General features: G+C 48.8%; 1 protein-coding gene across 1 annotated transcript in view; it reads left to right on the top strand.

Annotated features, from left to right (window-relative positions):
- The window catches only part of GSG1L (GSG1 like), a 55,849-nt gene that overhangs the window by 24,095 nt on the left and 14,054 nt on the right, over positions 1-17,700 (top strand). Inside the window, exons 3-4 of the mRNA XM_058849722.1 lie at positions 7,052-7,204; positions 11,240-11,351. Coding sequence (XP_058705705.1) covers positions 7,052-7,204; positions 11,240-11,351 — 265 coding nt within the window. The remainder of the gene's footprint in view (positions 1-7,051; positions 7,205-11,239; positions 11,352-17,700) is intronic.

The following is a 17,700-nucleotide window of genomic DNA, read 5'->3' as shown; positions in this document are numbered from 1 at the left end:
GGGGAGCTGAGAAGGTTCCACACTCTCCAGGACAGCATTGCTTGGGCACTGATGTCTCCTCAGCTGCTCAACAATGCAGCACTGGCTTGTCCTTCAAGTGCCACGCTCTTGATTTCATCCTAGTCGGGCACGAGGATCTCAGTGGTTATTTAGGAGCACACATTGCTCAGCTCCACGGCTTTGAGCAGACAGAAGGCTTTTTGTCACATGATGAACTGTGATGCAGAAAACCCCCCAAAGCTTCTTCTTGCCTGCATCAGACTTCCTCAGATGGCTCAGGGCTGAACTGGCAGGGGTGACTGGAGCTGGTGTCTCACCAGACAGACCCTGGCTGTCAGGGCAGACGTGTGACACTGAGTGATGAGGAGTTCCAAACCTCTCCCAGAGCTCTCTGGCTGCCTGCAGCATTGTCCAGCCTGGCCACCTGCTCAGGGACAGCGTGGCAGAGCGTGGCAGCCCAGTGAGGCTGCTTTGGTCACCCCCCTGACCCCACGAGGGCAGCTCTGCTCTGGGAAGGGCGGGGATGCAGCAGCCACAGATCCACAGGGAGCACAGGCTGAGGCAGTGGGTGTTCCTAAGGAGGATGAATTCCCACTGAGGCATTCTGAATGTCAGCTTGCCCCAATTAGGAAGCTAATTTTCTGTCTGAAAGGGCCCTCAGAAATCGATACAGGTTCCAGACCATTTCCTCTTGGGCAGTGCTGAGGAAGGCTGGGCTTTCAGCAGGCAGTGTCACACAGCATGGCAGGTACTACACTCATTTATGGGTTTCTTTATGCTGGATAATGTCCAAGCCACTCTCCAAAATGCATGACAGACACTTCAAGGCACACAATCCCTGCCTTTGCTGGGTATGACATGGTTAACATGACTGAGCAACATTCTTCAGGAACAGCAATATGACTTTCCCTGAAGAAATCCTTTAAGAGCAAACAGCTCATGTTTATGGATTCAAAATGCTTTGAACTTGCCTAGCAATCCCTCTGCTGGCCACCTCTTCAGTATTTCCCTGAGAACATGCACCAACACTGGATCTTTGACAGTCATTTCCATGGCCTGACCAGCCTGAAGGAGCCTCCAGAAGAAGATTTCATTATTTCATCTGGAGATAGGACCTCTGGCGTCAGATCCCGTTGGCATAGCGAGCTGGCACCAAAACCCAACTTTTCTGATGTGACAAGTATGCATCAAATTCCATGGCTGCATGTGACTGTAGGTGGTAGGAGGTATAGATGTGATCTAAACTCTCCAGAACTGGTTTGTTGGCCACACTAATCTCAAAAACTCAACAGTAATTGAAATTATGGAACTTTGGCATTCCAGAAAGAGCAGCAAATGTTTCTTTATCATCCTGTGCATAATCCAGATGTTAGCTGAGTTTTGGTGTTTCAATCCAAATTGCTAACAAGCCTGAGAATGGTTTATTTAATGCAACACAAGAACCACCTTGGTGTTCTGTGGGGAGGGAGCACAGAAGAACGTGTCAGGCTTGGCATGCCTCAGTTTAACCAGAGCTCTCATGGAAAAGATGCAGTGAACTGTTGCAGGTTTGTGTCAGGAAATGGCAGTGGATTTGAACAAGGAATGAACTTGGGGTCAAACTCAGCTCAAACCTCCTGGAAGTCATTAACAACGCTGTTCTTTGGGTTCCTTCATCAGGAACTCACTGAATACCTCAAGTTCAGCAGAATTCCCATGGCTTTTCCCAGAGTCCCTGTTCCACAGGAAGCTCAGCACTGGAGCTCCCTGCCTCAGGCTCCATGGTGGGAGGTGACAGCGTGCCCACCCACAGCGGCCAGGGCTGACCTGAGATGGTTTCAGGCTCTGGGAGGAACTTTGAGACTCATTGCAGGCTGAGGTAAAGGTTCTTTCTCTCACTGGCAAAAGGAATGTTCCATTTGTTTCACCCATTCAGGGCTGTCTGCAATATCCCTTTTCTAACATCTCGGTTCAGGTGGATGCACTCAAGTTGATCTTTGCAGAGACCCACTCAGATCTATGGACCTTCCTCCAAAATGCTGCTGCTCTCTGCTGTCAGACAGCAAGGCAAGGCACTGATCCTGCCAGATGCTTCATGGAGTACTCGAGTGCCTAAAACCCCCATGATCTTGTGGGTGACAGTTCTCCTCTCTGTCACAATGAAGAGGATGTCCACTTCACTGGAGAGTGCTGGAAAATTAATTTCCTTGTAACAATGCTGCTGCAGGGGCTAGGCCCTTGAGGAGGTGGCACTGGTGCTTCCCACCAGGAGCTCTCACATATTGATTAGGAAATAATAAAGCTCAGAGACACAAAGTTCTTTAATGTCCCAGCTACTGCACTGATCTTCTTCCTGCCATGAGGTCAGATGTGAGGAATGTGATATGATTCCTTCTGATGCAGGAGCCCTATGATATAAGTTGATTTGTATGAAATCTTTTGGTGAGTCCCATCTTTTTAATCTCAGATTCTGAGTGAGAAGCTGAGCCCAGGTCCTGGACTTTCAGGGATTTTGCTTCACAGGCAGCTTGTCCTGAAGGAAAAGCCTCACAATCGGCGGTGCTGTCTGTGACATACAGCGTGTCTGTGGGGTGGGAGCAAAGATCCAAGGTGCCCCACAGGACACAGAAGTAGCTCTGTCATTGTCAGCAGCACTGCTGAGGAGTGACAGACTGGCTGGTGGAGAAGCACCGGGGACAGAAATGGCAGGAAAAGGTGTGTTAGAACAGGAGGTGCTGACGGTACTGATATCAGTGGTCATCCAGATCACAGTGCCCATCTCCCTGCAGCTTCTCAGACACCAGGATGACCAGGACAACAAGCTGATGTGCCACAGACACGTGTCAGGACAGCCAGACAGGTCCCTGTCAGCTCCTGGCCAGCACAGAAGGGAACATGCAAACCCAGCAGGTTTTTCTCACCTAAAAAAAGCCCAGCAGGCGTGAGGAGGACTTGACAGCTGTCATCCTCTGCATTATTCCAGGGAATCCTGGAGAGATTGGCTGAACACATCGTGTCTCTCAGTGCCTGCACGCTGGGTGGGCTCCTGGCACACAGCCACCCTCGTGAGAATGTGCAGGAGCACCACTGACACCATTTGGGGCTCAGTTTTGCTTTCAAGTCCAAGGCTCTCCTTTCCTGGGAGAGCTCACGTTGGAATGTCCTGGGGACATCCCAGCTGGGCTCCTCCCCAGCCCCTTCCCTGCACAGGCAGCAGGGGGGTTGTTGAACAAACAAACAGGCATAAACAGGATGAAGACCAAAAGATGAGAGGAGTCTGTTGATGGATGAGAGGACAGATCCTCATTTACAGGCCATACAGGTAGAACTCTCTAAGTGAGCCAAGAACTGACTCTTCTGAAGGAAAGATTTTTCATAAAAGCTGAGTTAGGCCAGACAGATCCCTGGGGCAGAGGACACAGGCTGGAGGGGAGCAAGCAGACAGAAAAGATGACAGCAGAGAAGATTGGAAAAGAGAAAAATCCCCTGGAGATCTTCTTCCCTGTCACCTGGAATGACTGAGGTCCCCTCAAGAGAAGGAGCTCTCAACTTTGCAGGAAGGAGGCTGTAAGAGGTTGTGAGTGGAAGTGATGCCAAGTGACTGCCTCATGAATCTCATGTTGAGGGAGGAGCAGTGGGAGATCACTTCACCATCAGCACAGAACAGAAAGACTCTGTCTCCTGAATTAATAACCTGAAGCAACTGTTCTGCTTCAGGCAGCCACAGGAAAATGCAAAATTCAGACAGAGGTTGCATTTTCTGGGTGTTATTATTTCAGATGAAATTCAAAATCAAAGCAGGACAGGATATAGAACTATGCAAATACTGCACGTGGGACTTGTCTTTCCCCACACTGGATGCACTAAAAAAAGGCACAGAGCAGGTACTCAGTTACACCAATAAGACAAGAGAGTTCCTTGGTAGATATGAACAGGGCCCCAAAAAAGTAGTAATTGATTATGCCTCCCACAGCAAACTCACCCAGCCTTTGTGTCTCATCAGAAAAAACGATTTACAGGAGAGCAAAACTCACGTCTCATTGAGCTTTTCATCATTTCCTTGCAAGGGTATGCCGCTGGCAAAGCCACTCTTGTCCCAGCCTGTGGGAAGGGAAGCCAAAGCACTCCCTGTGGCACCAGCCACACACTCAGGTGTTCCTCCCTCCTGTTCCTTTCTCCTTCCTTAGGAGAACAAAGGACACCAGCAGGGCCCCCAGGCCCTCCAGGCTCAGCTCCCCTGTCCCTCTGAACGTGTCCCCTTGCAATGGACACAGGAACCCAGGTGCTCCCACAGGGACATGTGCACCTCCCCATCCCCCTGCCCTTCCCACAGCCACTGCACTGGAACCTGCAGCACCAGCTTCAGGCACTGCCTCACAGTGGGCAACAGGCAGAGTGTGTCTAGATAGCCCTGAGCCCACCAGCTGAACCCCCAGAACCATCCACCAAACCCCCAGAACCACCAACCAAACCCCCAGAACCATCAACCAAACCCCCAGAACCATCAACCAAACCCCCAGAACCTTCCACCAAACCCCCAAAACCATCAACCAAACCCCCAAAACCATCCACCAAACCCCCAAAACCATCAACCAAACCCCCAGACCCCTCCCACGGGGCTGCACTCCAGCTTCTTGCTCCCCTCTCTGTGGGTACATCCAGGATTACCCTGGCCCAGGAGCAGAAGCCAGCATCTGTCCTTGTTAGATTTCATGTGGCTGGTGACACACCCAAATCTACCAAGATCTCCTTCTAAGGACTGTCCCCTCTCAAAGGACTCCAGGTCTCCTCCTGATATGGGCTCATCACAAGAAAACCTCCTTAAGTCTCACTTCCTTAAGTGTGTCCAGATCATTGATAAAAACATCCAAGAGAATTGTCCCTAAACCTGAGCCTCACCAGCCTGGTGCTACCCCATGGGCTGCAGCTCCCTGAGCCCTGTTGTTCCCCCAGGGAAGCAGAGATGGAGCCACACCACAGTGGTGAGCTGCAGACACTGTCTCAGCACTGCCCTGGTGTGCACAGAGCACCTGTGAGGGTCCACAAGGGTCCACTCAGGCCAATAAACACCTGGGCAGGTCTGTTGTGCATTAATATTTCAAGTGCAGACCAAATGAATTACAGCTCATCAGTTAGGGCTCTCTGCAGGTTTACGTCATCTAATTCTTCCAAACTCAAATCATTCCATCATTCTCTCATCACAGATGCTGCTGGTTTGAGAAAATGAGGCAAAATCCCTTCTAAACCCTGTTGTATCTCAGAACAACACCCTTGCTCTCTCTCACTTGCATTCCTTTTTGGAAGAGTGTGCCAGTTGCCTGATACCAAATTGACTAAGAGGAGTGAGATAAGCAGCTGTTTGCTGTTGATGGATGCAATATTGCACACACAGCCGCTGTGAGCAATTAAAAGCTTTATTTATTGCTATCTCTGTAGTGTGGTTTAAGAACTCAAAAGGTCAGCTACAGTGGCAACAACGAATAGCACATATTAATTAGATGTAATTATAAAGATGAATTCCCAGACAAAATATGAGCTGGGATCAGCCTGGTCACCAAGAGGACACTCAAATATTTGATAGAAGTGAGACTGCATATCTGGTTTGATAAGCTGGACTGTAGGCTTTATCACACATGTGCTCTTGCAGTGAGGAGAGAAGGTATTAATATAAGTGAAGCCTGTAGCAGTCTCTATGGTTACAGCTAACATTTTCTAATATAAGCCATTGTCTTCAGATGCTTAACTTTCCATGTTTCAACTGCTTAGGCTGAAATTTTCCATCACTGCTCATTGTTTCCAGGTGAATTCTCTAGCAATCAGGTTAGCAAATGTACTGGAGAATTCGAGCAGATTCTCATGCTGAAACAGCAATTGGAAATTGGGCAGGGACTCAATCTTATCATCTGTTCCCATCCTCTCCAATTTACCCCATGGCTTGGTGACTTTCAAAGACTCAGCAGATCCTGCTGGAGGTTTTGTGCTGGAATCCCAAAGGTGACATCTCCTGCTGGTGCATCAGTCCCTGCTGGGCACTGCCCCGTGCTGCCAGAGCCCTGCCCTGAGCACTGCCCCCGGGTCCTGCAGAGCCCAGACACAGCCCTGGCTCTCTGGGGCTCAGGAAACTCGAGCCAGACCCAGGTTTGCATCTGCAGCTCCTCAGCTGAGCATGTTACAAACATCTGTGCCCACCCTGCTGCAATTGTGGCAATTTCTGTGCACAGAGCCTGTGAGGTGGATCCAAACACCCCCAGAGAGAACAGCCATCCTCCAGTTTCTAATAACTGCCCCCAGCACTAGGCGGTGGCAAGAATTTTAAAACATGGATTGAATATATTTTCTTTGTGGAAAAGCGGTATCCAAGCCTGTCCAACTCCCACCAGCACACAGCCAGCCAGGTGTCCTGTGCCATCACCTCCCTGTGTGGTGGATTCTGCTCTCTAAACTGTGGCACAGGTGGGAAAATTAATTCTGTGAGCTGTGCCTTGGCTCAGAGGAGCCAAGAGGTTCTCACACGTACCCACAGAGGTTCTGGAGCCAAGCTGAGCAAGAACAAGCAGCAGCTTGTTCTTTTTGCAGTGTCTTTACCACCCTGCCACTCTTCACATCTTCATTCGCAGCTTTTTCTGGTTTTCAGAGTTTGGGCCATGGTTTGATGAGTTTAAACTCTGTGAATCACAGAATCATTAAGGCTGGAAAAGACCACCAAGATCATCAAGGCCAGCCTTTCACCAAATGCCCCCATGCTCCCAAACCACATCAGGCAATGCCACCTTTACTTGTTTTCTGAACACTTCCAGGGATGGTGACTCCACCACTTCCCTGGGCTTAATAACTTTTTCAGTAAAGAAATTTTTCCCAATATAGAGTGGATGTGATAAACATTTAAAAAAAAACAAACCAAAAAACAAAAAACCCAAATTACAATTAGCGACCTTAAAAACCAATTGTTTTACAAAAATTCCTAATACACAGTTACTCCTAGATATTCCCAGTTTCCTAATGAGTTTGTGCCAACTTTAACCTCTGGAAAGCATTCCCCAAGTAACGAGTGGTTGCTGCTCTTTGCCCCCAGGTGTGCTGTGGCTCTCAGTGGTGTCCGAGGTGTTGTACATCATGCTGTTGGTCGTCGGGTTCAGCCTCATGTGCCTCGAGCTCTTTCATTCAAGCAGTGTCATAGATGGGCTCAAGTTAAATGCCTTTGCTGCTGTCTTCACTGTGCTTTCAGGTATGAACCTCCCCTTCCCCTCTGACCACCACAAAGTAAAATTCTACAACTTTGAAAGAATAAAAGACCGGAGGCTCCAAGACTCTCTTATCCCCATTTAGCTATCGCAATTTTTCACTGTAATTTTTTGTTCCTTTGGCACAAAGACTGCATGATAAATTCTCCTCTTGCCAGGGAGAAGTGAATATCCTCCTTCCTGATTTCACAGCAGCAATGCAGTAATTATCCTTCCCGCACAGCCATTACCACAGCTCCAGCCTCAGCTCCATTTGCAGCATCATCACACTCATTTTCCAGAGGAAAATTAAAAACACGTAACACTGAAAAGTCTTTTTTCTTTGCTAATCCTGAAAGTAGGTGAAGGCTGGAAAACCAAACAAAGGAGCTCATCTTGTTAATTAACAAAATTGAGACTGAAAAGGGTTCTAATAATGGCACTGAGGAGCAGCCCCAGGAGCGGTCTGGGACATGTGCATCTCTCAGAACAACTCCTTCGGGCTGTTTCTGTGCTCAGGCTGAACCTGGGGCTCCTCACCATATGAACTTGAGAAATTCACTTCTCTAAAATAGGTCAAGCCATGTGGTTAAGTGCCCCTTCACTTCTGTGAGGCTTTTTCTGGCTAAAACCCCCACTTTCCAGGATTTCTACAAGCAGCCAGGGTGCCTGTGCCAGTGCTCCTGCACGGACCTCTGTGGAGGAAAGAATTTCTGCAATAGAAATGCATTTTATTCTGCTGCATTTCAGGCTGGAAGACATTACAGCAGGCAGTGCATGTCCTGGGAAGGACTTTGTATCTTCAGGGATAGCTGCAAATGGTGAAATAACAACAAAGAGGAAAGGTCAGAAGTAGAACTGAGTGACAAAGAAATCTGATTAGAACTGCCAAAGCATATTTTTCAGCTTTGGATATAATTTGGAACTTAGGAAAAAAAAAATCAGTTCCATTTTCAAAATCAAACTATGTGGAATTCTTCAGCATTCAATCAATTACTTCCATGTTGTTCCTCTCTCCCTTCACCACTAACTGCAGTTTTAAAGTTTTGTAAGAAGGATGAAGTTTTCTTTCCTACACAACTTTCTATTTTTATTTTGGCCTTCCCTCTTTCTAAGTACATTGCCAAGATAGTCCAAATATAAACTTCAAAATTTTACAGGGAAAAATGATAGAGGAATTGAAACAGGGATAAAACCCCAAACCCCAGAACACTGCTAGCTGTTCTGTTCAATGACAGGGATATCAGAGGAAAGAAGAAAACTCTATTTATTTAAGCTTAGCATATTTATAATGACATAGCTTAATAGAAATTAGGTAATGAAAAGGACTTTCCATTGGAGCATAACACTCCTCATTAAATTCATGCTTGAGTTCCCTCATAAAAGTGCAATGAGATCTCCACATTCTTATAGCTCAACATGTAAAGGCCAGGAAAAAATATCCCAACAGTGTGGTCACTGTTGCTGTTCCTATGAGCCACTAAAAAATACCCCACAACATCACAATTTTGGTATCCCCCTTAACCTTACACACACTAAAAAACTGCATATGTCTCTCATGTAATATTAATAATAAAACTTTTTAATTAACATTATATATTCCACAAATAGTATTTCCAGTAAAAAAGATCAGAAAATGCTTTAAAATACATTGTCTTTTCCAAATTTCCTTCACCTCCAGCTTTCCAAAGTTCCTTAATTTCTCCCATTGCTGACACCCCCAAGCAGCTCTGCTCCTGCAGGGCTCAGGATCTCAAGCCATCCCTGAACGATGGGAGTTTCTGCACTGCCAAGCACTCCAGCATCACCAGGATTTTCCATCTGCAAAGCCTTCCTGCCCTGGAGCCCGGGTGGGCACAGGCTTTGTGCCCTCCCTGCCCAGCCTCAAACAACCAGCTGGGGGAAAAGATGATGCTGGGCACGGAGCTTTTGTTAATTTGTGTTACAGGCAGCTCATTGCAGCTCATTAAAGTGTACAGCAAAAAGGACCAGAGGGTTTCCCCATGGAGAAAACTTGGCAAGGCACAGCTAAAATAGACCAAACCAAAAGTGAATGAAGCAGCACAACAGAAGATTTGCATTATTCTGTTTTAGTTTGGATGAGGCATAACAGCACCAGCAGCTCTGCCAGCTGCAGGTCCAGCCCCATCCTGCCCCAGCAGATAAAACAAAACATGTTTCCAGTGTTTTCTGGTGACCCCCTCCTCACCTTGGACCTGTGAGTGTCACCTCAGCCTCCCACACAGGCACAGGGCTGGAGGTGGCTGAAAGCCTGTGCGAGGTTTGTGTGACAGAACCCAGCAGCTCAGCCCTGCTGAGGCTGTGTCAAACCTCCTGCTGCCTCTGAGTGGCTATGACAGGTCTCAGGGCAGGCTGTAGTATTTTATTAGGGTTGAAAAATTACTGACAGGACATATAGAAACAGCAAACTCCAAACTTAAGATCAAGGCATAACTGTCAGCTGAAGAAAAATCCACTGATTTTAAAAGTTCAGCAAGCTCCCAGTGCATTCCAGAAATTAAATACAACCAGAAAGAAGCAAGGTGTGCAGCACTTTGCTGTGCTCCCATTAGGCCACCCACCCTGCCCAAATCTCATTTCTCCTGGAGTGAATTGCTCTTTCCACCTCCTATCTTTGCAGCGTGTCACTCCAACACGAGGCAGATGAGAAAATCACCCCAGCTCCCTGTAACACAATGTCTTCCCTCAGCCTCTGCAGTTGTTTGTATCCAATCTGACATTTGTCTTGCTGAAGGTCCTGTTCAACATGCCCACAACACAAATATTCCCCAGCTTCCCTCCCCCATAAGTGCCCTGAATCATCCACATGGCTCGGACTAATGGAGTGGTTTCGGTTCTGAGAGTAGGAAGGAAAGAAGAGCCAAAAATTGGGTGTAGCTGGGGGAGGGAAATCAGGATCTTCCAGGTACAGGAAGGGCAACTATGGAACAAGTCAGATGGTCAGAGAGAGCAGTGAATGAGCAGTCAAAGTGTAGCACACAGACCTCACGGTACCCACCATGGCAGAATATTGATATTTCTAAGCGCCTTGAACTTGCCACTGCAGCACAAGAGGCCTTTGCACTTCTGTAGGTCCAAGAACTATTTGGGATGTATTGATCCAGCCCCACCTCCTTAGCCTGAACCCTTTCCAGGGCTCACTGGGATCATCATTCTGCAGTGCCCAGGTGCCATGGCAGGAACATCCCAAATTACTGTAGCTAGAAAATTCTCCAAGCCTTGGAGCTGCTCCTGACCACCACTGCTTGAAAAGTGGGCTTTGGTTTTCCTCAAAGGTGTGTTTAAATATAAAGTTCAGGTGGGTTTTTTTGTGTTTAAAATGCAGGACCACAGTGGTCAGCTAAAGGCAGAGGCACCCAGGCCACCCTGTGGTTTCCTGCAGCCTTGTTCTTTAACGTGTCACTGAAAGTCTAACACATTGATCCTCACCCAGCTGCACTCCTCCCAGAGAGCTCTAACAGTGTCAGGAGAGCATCACCAGCCCTGCACCACCAAAAGTGCCCCAGTGGTGTCCTGTCACCACACACCGGGAGAACCAAGCTCACTTCACTTCCTGGTGCAACTTCCAAGTGTTCTACAAGTGTTCAAATTCATAAATCTGAGCAATTGCTGGGACAAAATACAGTCGTGTGGTGTGAGCACACTGAGCCTGCACTGCCTGCAGAAGCCTCTCCCCATCCTCTCACCTGTCTGTGATGGGCTGTGAGAGAGCTGGGGGTGGCACAGCCCTGCTTTGCAGCAGCAGGGTTGGTAGGGATGCTCATTGTGCAACATTTTCTTCAACGATTTTCTTTCTTCAACTCCTCTTTCAATTGAGAATTCAGAATGATGTAAAATAATGAGCTCTCAGTCACATCTTTCCTCTGCCCATGCAGCTCCCTCCTCCACAGCAGAACAGGAGGCATAAAAGTACAACAAAGACTTTTTTGGAGCTCTCAAAGCACTTCCAGCAGTAGCTCCCTCAAGAATAATAAAATACATTTGGCACAAAAATTCCTGTTCTAATCCCTGCTTCCCAGGTCTCTTGGGGATGGTGGCACACATGATGTACACTCAAGTTTTCCAAGTGACAGTCAGCCTTGGGCCAGAGGACTGGCGACCACATTCCTGGGACTATGGATGGTCCTTCTGGTAAGTGTCACCCCCAGTTCATCTCTTTTCTCTTTGGAGCTGTTCCATCAGCCTGTTGGGACATTGCAGATGTCACCTCCCTTTGTCAGGAACACCCCTGTGGATTTGCAGCTGCCAGACCTGGCCCCAGGGCCGTGCAGATTTGGAGGTGTGGGGGACAGTTGTGGTGGCTGTGCAGCAGCAGCTGTGCTATCAGCAGGTACAGAGCACTTGTAAATAAACAGCACCCACAATTACCAACACAGATTGAGCACTCTCATTAAAGTTCAATTTAGGAACATAATTGCCATGGCATTTCTGAGACTTTTTTTTCTTCTTTTTTTTTTTTTTTATTCCCCTTGTTTTTAATTAATGTCTCAGTTGAACCTTACGGTGCAGCTTTGAACACAACTGCAGAGGAAGGTGAAGTGCTCCTGGCACGATGAGACTTCCCTGAGGATCATGGGGAGAAGGGTTGGGAAAATGGACGTGGCTTTTTTTTTTTTTTTTTTTTTTTGCCTCTACAGTTTATCTTCTAAAATCACATAAAACTAATTTGGCCAAGACACAGCAACTGTGTTACATTGCTTGCAAGTTTTTAAGAAGCTTACCAAGAGCAGGAGGCTGTGGAGAATAAAAATACCTGCAAACAACATCCCCAGTCCTCCAGAGACCTCAGTCTCCTTGGATGGAAAGGGAAAATACTTTCTTCTTGTCATTTCTAAATATAGCACGTTATTTTCTATCTATCCCAAAGCAAAGAGAACAATCTTTGCTAACACCAATAAATAAATACTTCTTATGCACAGCACTGCAGGGAATTATTAGTCTTTCCTTCTCACCTCTTTCTACTGTTTCATAGGAGGAGTTACTACTATTTTAGCAACATGTTACAAAATACGAATCACATTATATTTAAAATACAGCTTATTTGGTGTCTCAATAATGAATATTTATTGCATGTGATGATGGACTTATAAATACATTGCATTCACATATTTATAATATTTGTATTAATATTTATAACAACTCTGTCACAGTAATTGTATAATTTTCAATAGATTTAAATAATAAGGCATATTTGTCTTCAGTAATCTATTTTGTAATTTACTGCAATATTCAAACTTCAAAATGTTGTTAAATGTATTGCATGATAAACACTCATTAGATTATTCTCCTTCTTCTTGTCCAAGCCCATGGCTCAGGGTGGGCACCAGGGTCCCTCAGGGCATCCTGAGCTCTCCTTGGGCCCACTCATCCCACCCACACTCCCTGCTGGGAGCTGTGTCCACAGAGATGGAGCTGTGTCCATAGAGATGGAGCTGATATCCCATGGGAGATGGAGCTGGTATCCCAAGGGAGATGGAGCTGATATCCCATGGGAGATGGAGCTGGTATCCCATGGGAGATGGAGCTGGTATCCCAAGGGAGATGGAGCTGGTATCCCATGGGAGATGGAGCTGATATCCCATGGGAGATGGAGCTGTATCCCAAGGGAGATGGAGCTGATATCCCATGGGAGATGGAGCTGTGTCCCAAGGGAGATGGAGCTGTGTCCCAAGGGAGATGGAGCTGGTGTCCCAAGGGAGATGGAGCTGATATCCCATGGGAGATGGAGCTGTATCCCAAGGGAGATGGAGCTGATATCCCATGGGAGATGGAGCTGTATCCCAAGGGAGATGGAGCTGATATCCCATGGGAGATGGAGCTGTGTCCCAAGGGAGATGGAGCTGTGTCCCATGGGAGATGGAGCTGGTGTCCCATGGGAGATGGAGCTGGTATCCCATGGGAGATGGAGCTGGTATCCCAAGGGAGATGGAGCTGATATCCCATGGGAGATGGAGCTGTGTCCCAAGGGAGATGGAGCTGGTGTCCCAAGGGAGATGGAGCTGATATCCCATGGGAGATGGAGCTGTATCCCAAGGGAGATGGAGCTGATATCCCATGGGAGATGGAGCTGGTATCCCATGGGAGATGGAGCTGTATCCCAAGGGAGATGGAGCTGTGTCCATAGAGATGGAGCTGATATCCCATGGGAGATGGAGCTGATATCCCATGGGAGATGGAGCTGATATCCCAAGGGAGATGGAGCTGTGTCCCATGGGAGATGGAGCTGTGTCCCATGGGAGATGGAGCTGTGTCCCATGGGAGATGGAGCTGGTGTCCCATGGGAGATGGAGCTGGTGTCCCATGGGAGATGGAGCTGATATCCCATGGGAGATGGAGCTGTGTCCCATGGGAGATGGAGCTGGTATCCCATGGGAGATGGACCTGTGTCCATAGAGATGGAGCTGATATCCCATGGGAGATGGAGCTGATATCCCATGGGAGATGGAGCTGATATCCCATGGGAGATGGAGCTGTGTCCCATGGGAGCTGGAGCTGATATCCCATGGGAGATGGAGCTGTGTCCCATGGGAGCTGGAGCTGTGTCCCATGGGAGCTGGAGCTGATATCCCATGGGAGATGGAGCTGTGTCCCATGGGAGATGGAGCTGGGAGCTGATGTCCCATGGGAGATGAAGCTGCTGTTCCATGGGAGATGGAGCTGGTATCCCATGGGAGATGGAGCTGATATCCCATGGGAGATGGAGCTGTATCCCATGGGAGATGGAGCTGATATCCCATGGGAGATGGAGCTGGTATCCCATGGGAGATGGAGCTGTGTCCCATGGGAGATGGAGCTGATATCCCATGGGAGATGGAGCTGATATCCCATGGGAGCTGGAGCTGTGTCCCATGGGAGCTGGAGCTGATATCCCATGGGAGATGGAGCTGTGTCCCATGGGAGCTGGAGCTGATATCCCATGGGAGATGGAGCTGGTGTCCCATAGGAGATGGAGCTGGTATCCCAAGGGAGATGGAGCTGGTGTTCCATGGGAGATGGAGCTGGTATCACATGGGAGATGGAGCTGATATCCCATGGGAGATGGAGCTGGTATCACATGGGAGATGGAGCTGGTGTCCCATGGGAGATGGAGCTGGTGTCCCATGGGAGATGGAGCTGGTATCCCATGGGAGCTGGAGCTGGTGTCCCATGGGAGATGGAGCTGGTATCCCATGGGAGATGGAGCTGGTATCCCATGGGAGATGGAGCTGATATCCCATGGGAGATGGAGCTGGTGTCCCATAGGAGATGGAGCTGGGAGCTGATGTCCCATGGGAGATGGAGCTGATATCCCATGGGAGATGGAGCTGTGTCCCAAGGGAGATGGAGCTGGTGTCCCATGGGAGATGGAGCTGGGAGCTGATGTCCCATGGGAGATGAAGCTGCTGTTCCATGGGAGAATGGGTTGGGAACTGATGTCTCACAGTGATGGGGATGGGAGTTGTGTCCCACAGGAGATGGGTTTGGGAGCTGTGTCCCATGGCAGATGGAGCTGGGAGCAGCATTCCATGGGGGATGAAATCCAACCCCCAGGGCAGGATCCCCTCTGCCTGTGTTCCTGGGGTGAGACCTCAGCTTCACTCCACACAGCCTCCCTCCAGCTGAGCTCCTCTCCAGCCACTGCAGTCACAAAGCTCCTTCTTGCATTTAGAAATGTCCCCTTCTCCCTTCCCTGGTGCTTCCAAGGCAGCACATTCATCCATGCAGGGAGTGGGGCACAGTGCAAACACCAGCTCAGCTGGGACAGGCCTGAGCAGCAGCAGCAGCATTTTCAGCCTGCAGTGGTGCTCAGCAGCCTGAGGAAGGCCAAGGGGTCCCTCATGCCATGCTAGTGATGGGTAGCAGACCTGGAAAAAGAAGGGCTGGAGGTCAAAAGAAGCAAAACCAAGGCTTCTGCCCTCCAGCTGACACTGAGCCACCACTGTAGCACAGACCAGAGAACCACAACCTCCCCTGGCACCACACAGACTCAAACACATTCTTTAAGAAGGGTTAATTACAAATTCCCACCCAGCCTGGTGGAAAACCACACATGTAGGAATTATTTTCTGCTCCACCTGGGTTCTGGTGATGTCCTGGAACATGAGCTCTGGGAAGCCCTGACCCAGCAGTTGTCACCACCGCCACCCTTATTTCCAGCCGCTGTAAATGTGCCACTGCAGCACCCAGCCACAGAGCAGAGCCCAGAGAACTGAAACAGCCCTGGCCAGTGGGGACAGGGAACCCTGGCCCAGAGCCAAGGGGTCTTGGGGATCCCCACTGCCATCCCTTTCCCAAGGGCCAGTGGGAAAACTAAATTTTCTGTGACTCTGCTTCCCCTCCATCAAAAGGGAATGATAAAAACACCCCTCCCCAAAATGATGCTTATGGTCTGCTCAGATGTCTCAGGGTGGTGCCTGTCACTGGCTCCATTCCCAAGCCATTGGCAAAGCCTGGAGGTTGTTCTGAGCTCTGGCACGAGTCAGGAGTGGGCCAAGGGACTCTCCAGGCAGGGGTTTCAGTGCCTGTGAGGATCAGAAGATGTTCAAGTTCAGACTCCCTAAAGAAAATAAATAAAAAGCCTGAGCTGTTCGAGCCATGGAGGGGGCTGAGAGCTCTGTGGGTACAGTCCCAGCACATCTGGGGCACAGCTGGCGTGGAGCAGTAACAACACTGCTGCTAAAGAGGCCTTCACCTAAGGCAGGTGTAACTCCTAAGGTAGGACAACCACTCTTTACAATTCAAAATAAATAGCATTTAGCCAAAGTTCATAAAAACTAAAGTATATCTATCCTAATTACCTAATTACTATGATTTCCCAAATGCCAGGCACTGAGAGTCTTCTTTCTGTATTTCCTCCTCTGACCCTTTCAGCAGTTCTGATTTCATGATTAGAAACCATCAGAAACATCCAAGAGAAATTCTCCCTCAGATATCATTCCCCAGGCACAGTGAGGCATGTGGTTTTGGCTGGCTTCTTCCTGGATACTGCTTGGGAGCCCAGCTGGAAATGTTTGCAGCTGCTGGAGCTCTTCCCCACACTCCACGTGGGAGGCAGACTCATGCCAGGCCAGGAAGATGCTGTGCCTGGACACTCACACCTAGCACAAGCTCCTTTCCCACTTCTCCTCCCCACCATGGGAAACTTCAGGGAACTTTGTCACCCCAGGGGTCACTACATTTCCTTCTCATTCGATTGCATCTGGCAAACAGGCTCAAAAATGACAGGGAAAGAGCTGCCTCCACACATCTCATTGCCTCAGGACTCCCTGCAGGACTTGTTATAAGCTGAATTTTGAAATCATTGAAATGAGCCATTTCTGTTTACTTGAGCCATTTTTTCCCCCAGATTTTTCAGTCCATGAATATGTGCTCTTTTTCAAGTTTTGTCTAATTTGAAATGAGAAACTGCTTCCTTGTCCGCAGGTCCTTTGCAGAATGGGAAAATAGCTCATGCTGAGGGCTGTGTTGACAATGAGTATTTATAAGATAATGCTACTGGGGCTGGATTCTTTCTGCTCTGCATAATTCAGATCAATTTGTTATAGAAAAAGTGCAAAAAGGAGCAGGTAAAGCATGTCAGCATCACAGATGATGGAGTTAATCCAGCCCAGTTAGGCAGCCACTGTGAACTTTGTGTAGCCAGAGTTGATGAGTCAAGCCAAGGGGAGCTGGAAGGCAGAGAAGATCTGTGGACAAAAGGAGGAATTGAGGAATGCAGCCTCATTTCATGCTCAAAAAGCATCTCAACTCCTTGGGGCCATGAGTCCCTCGCCAGCCCCATCTGAACTTGAGGTCAGGGAGAGCAAAAGAAGCTGGGGGGAAACCCTGTCCACAGGCAGGGAACAGAGCAGCTCCCAGCTGGCCTTGCTTGCCAGGAGAGCCAGGACAACACTCACTGCTGCTCCAGCTTGCCACTGGGCCAGCCTTTTCCTTCTTTCCTTCCTTCCACTGCCCTTCTCCCTCTGCCTCCCTGGCTGGCCAGGGCTGGCTGGCACTGCCTTCACACCAGGAGTCAGTCAGGAAACTGGAAATGGAACTGTTGGCTTCTATTCTGGTCAGGATTTCAGAGACCAGCCACAAGCCAGGAATGGCAGAGGTGTCCATGACCCAGGAAAGAAGGAAATGCAGTATTCTGATGAAGGCATAAAAACCAGATTAGAAACCATCCCTGCAGTGGTGTTGTGCAGCCACTGTCCCACGGATGCTGGAAACTGCTCCAAGGCTCTCTGGGGCATTGCTCCTTCCAGGATTGTGTGGATTTTAGCGCTTGTCTGCAAGGCCTGAGGCACTCTGGAGGGAGATGGGGAGTGTTTTGGCCCTGGTGTGAGTGTTCACCTCACACGGGGCTCTCCATGGGGTGAGGGCTGATCCCAGCCCAGCCTCCTGCCTGCCTGAGCACGAGGCTGTTCGAGGTAAGATGAGCAGAATGTGTTTGTCACCTCCACCTTCCCTGCCAGCTCCCAGCCTGTGTGTTTGTGTCAGAAATACAACCTGAGCTGCT

The sequence above is a fragment of the Poecile atricapillus genome, chromosome 14 (assembly GCF_030490865.1).
Source record: "Poecile atricapillus isolate bPoeAtr1 chromosome 14, bPoeAtr1.hap1, whole genome shotgun sequence".
Classification (NCBI taxonomy): Eukaryota; Metazoa; Chordata; class Aves; order Passeriformes; family Paridae; genus Poecile; species Poecile atricapillus.
This window is presented reverse-complemented; position numbering and strand designations above follow the sequence as displayed.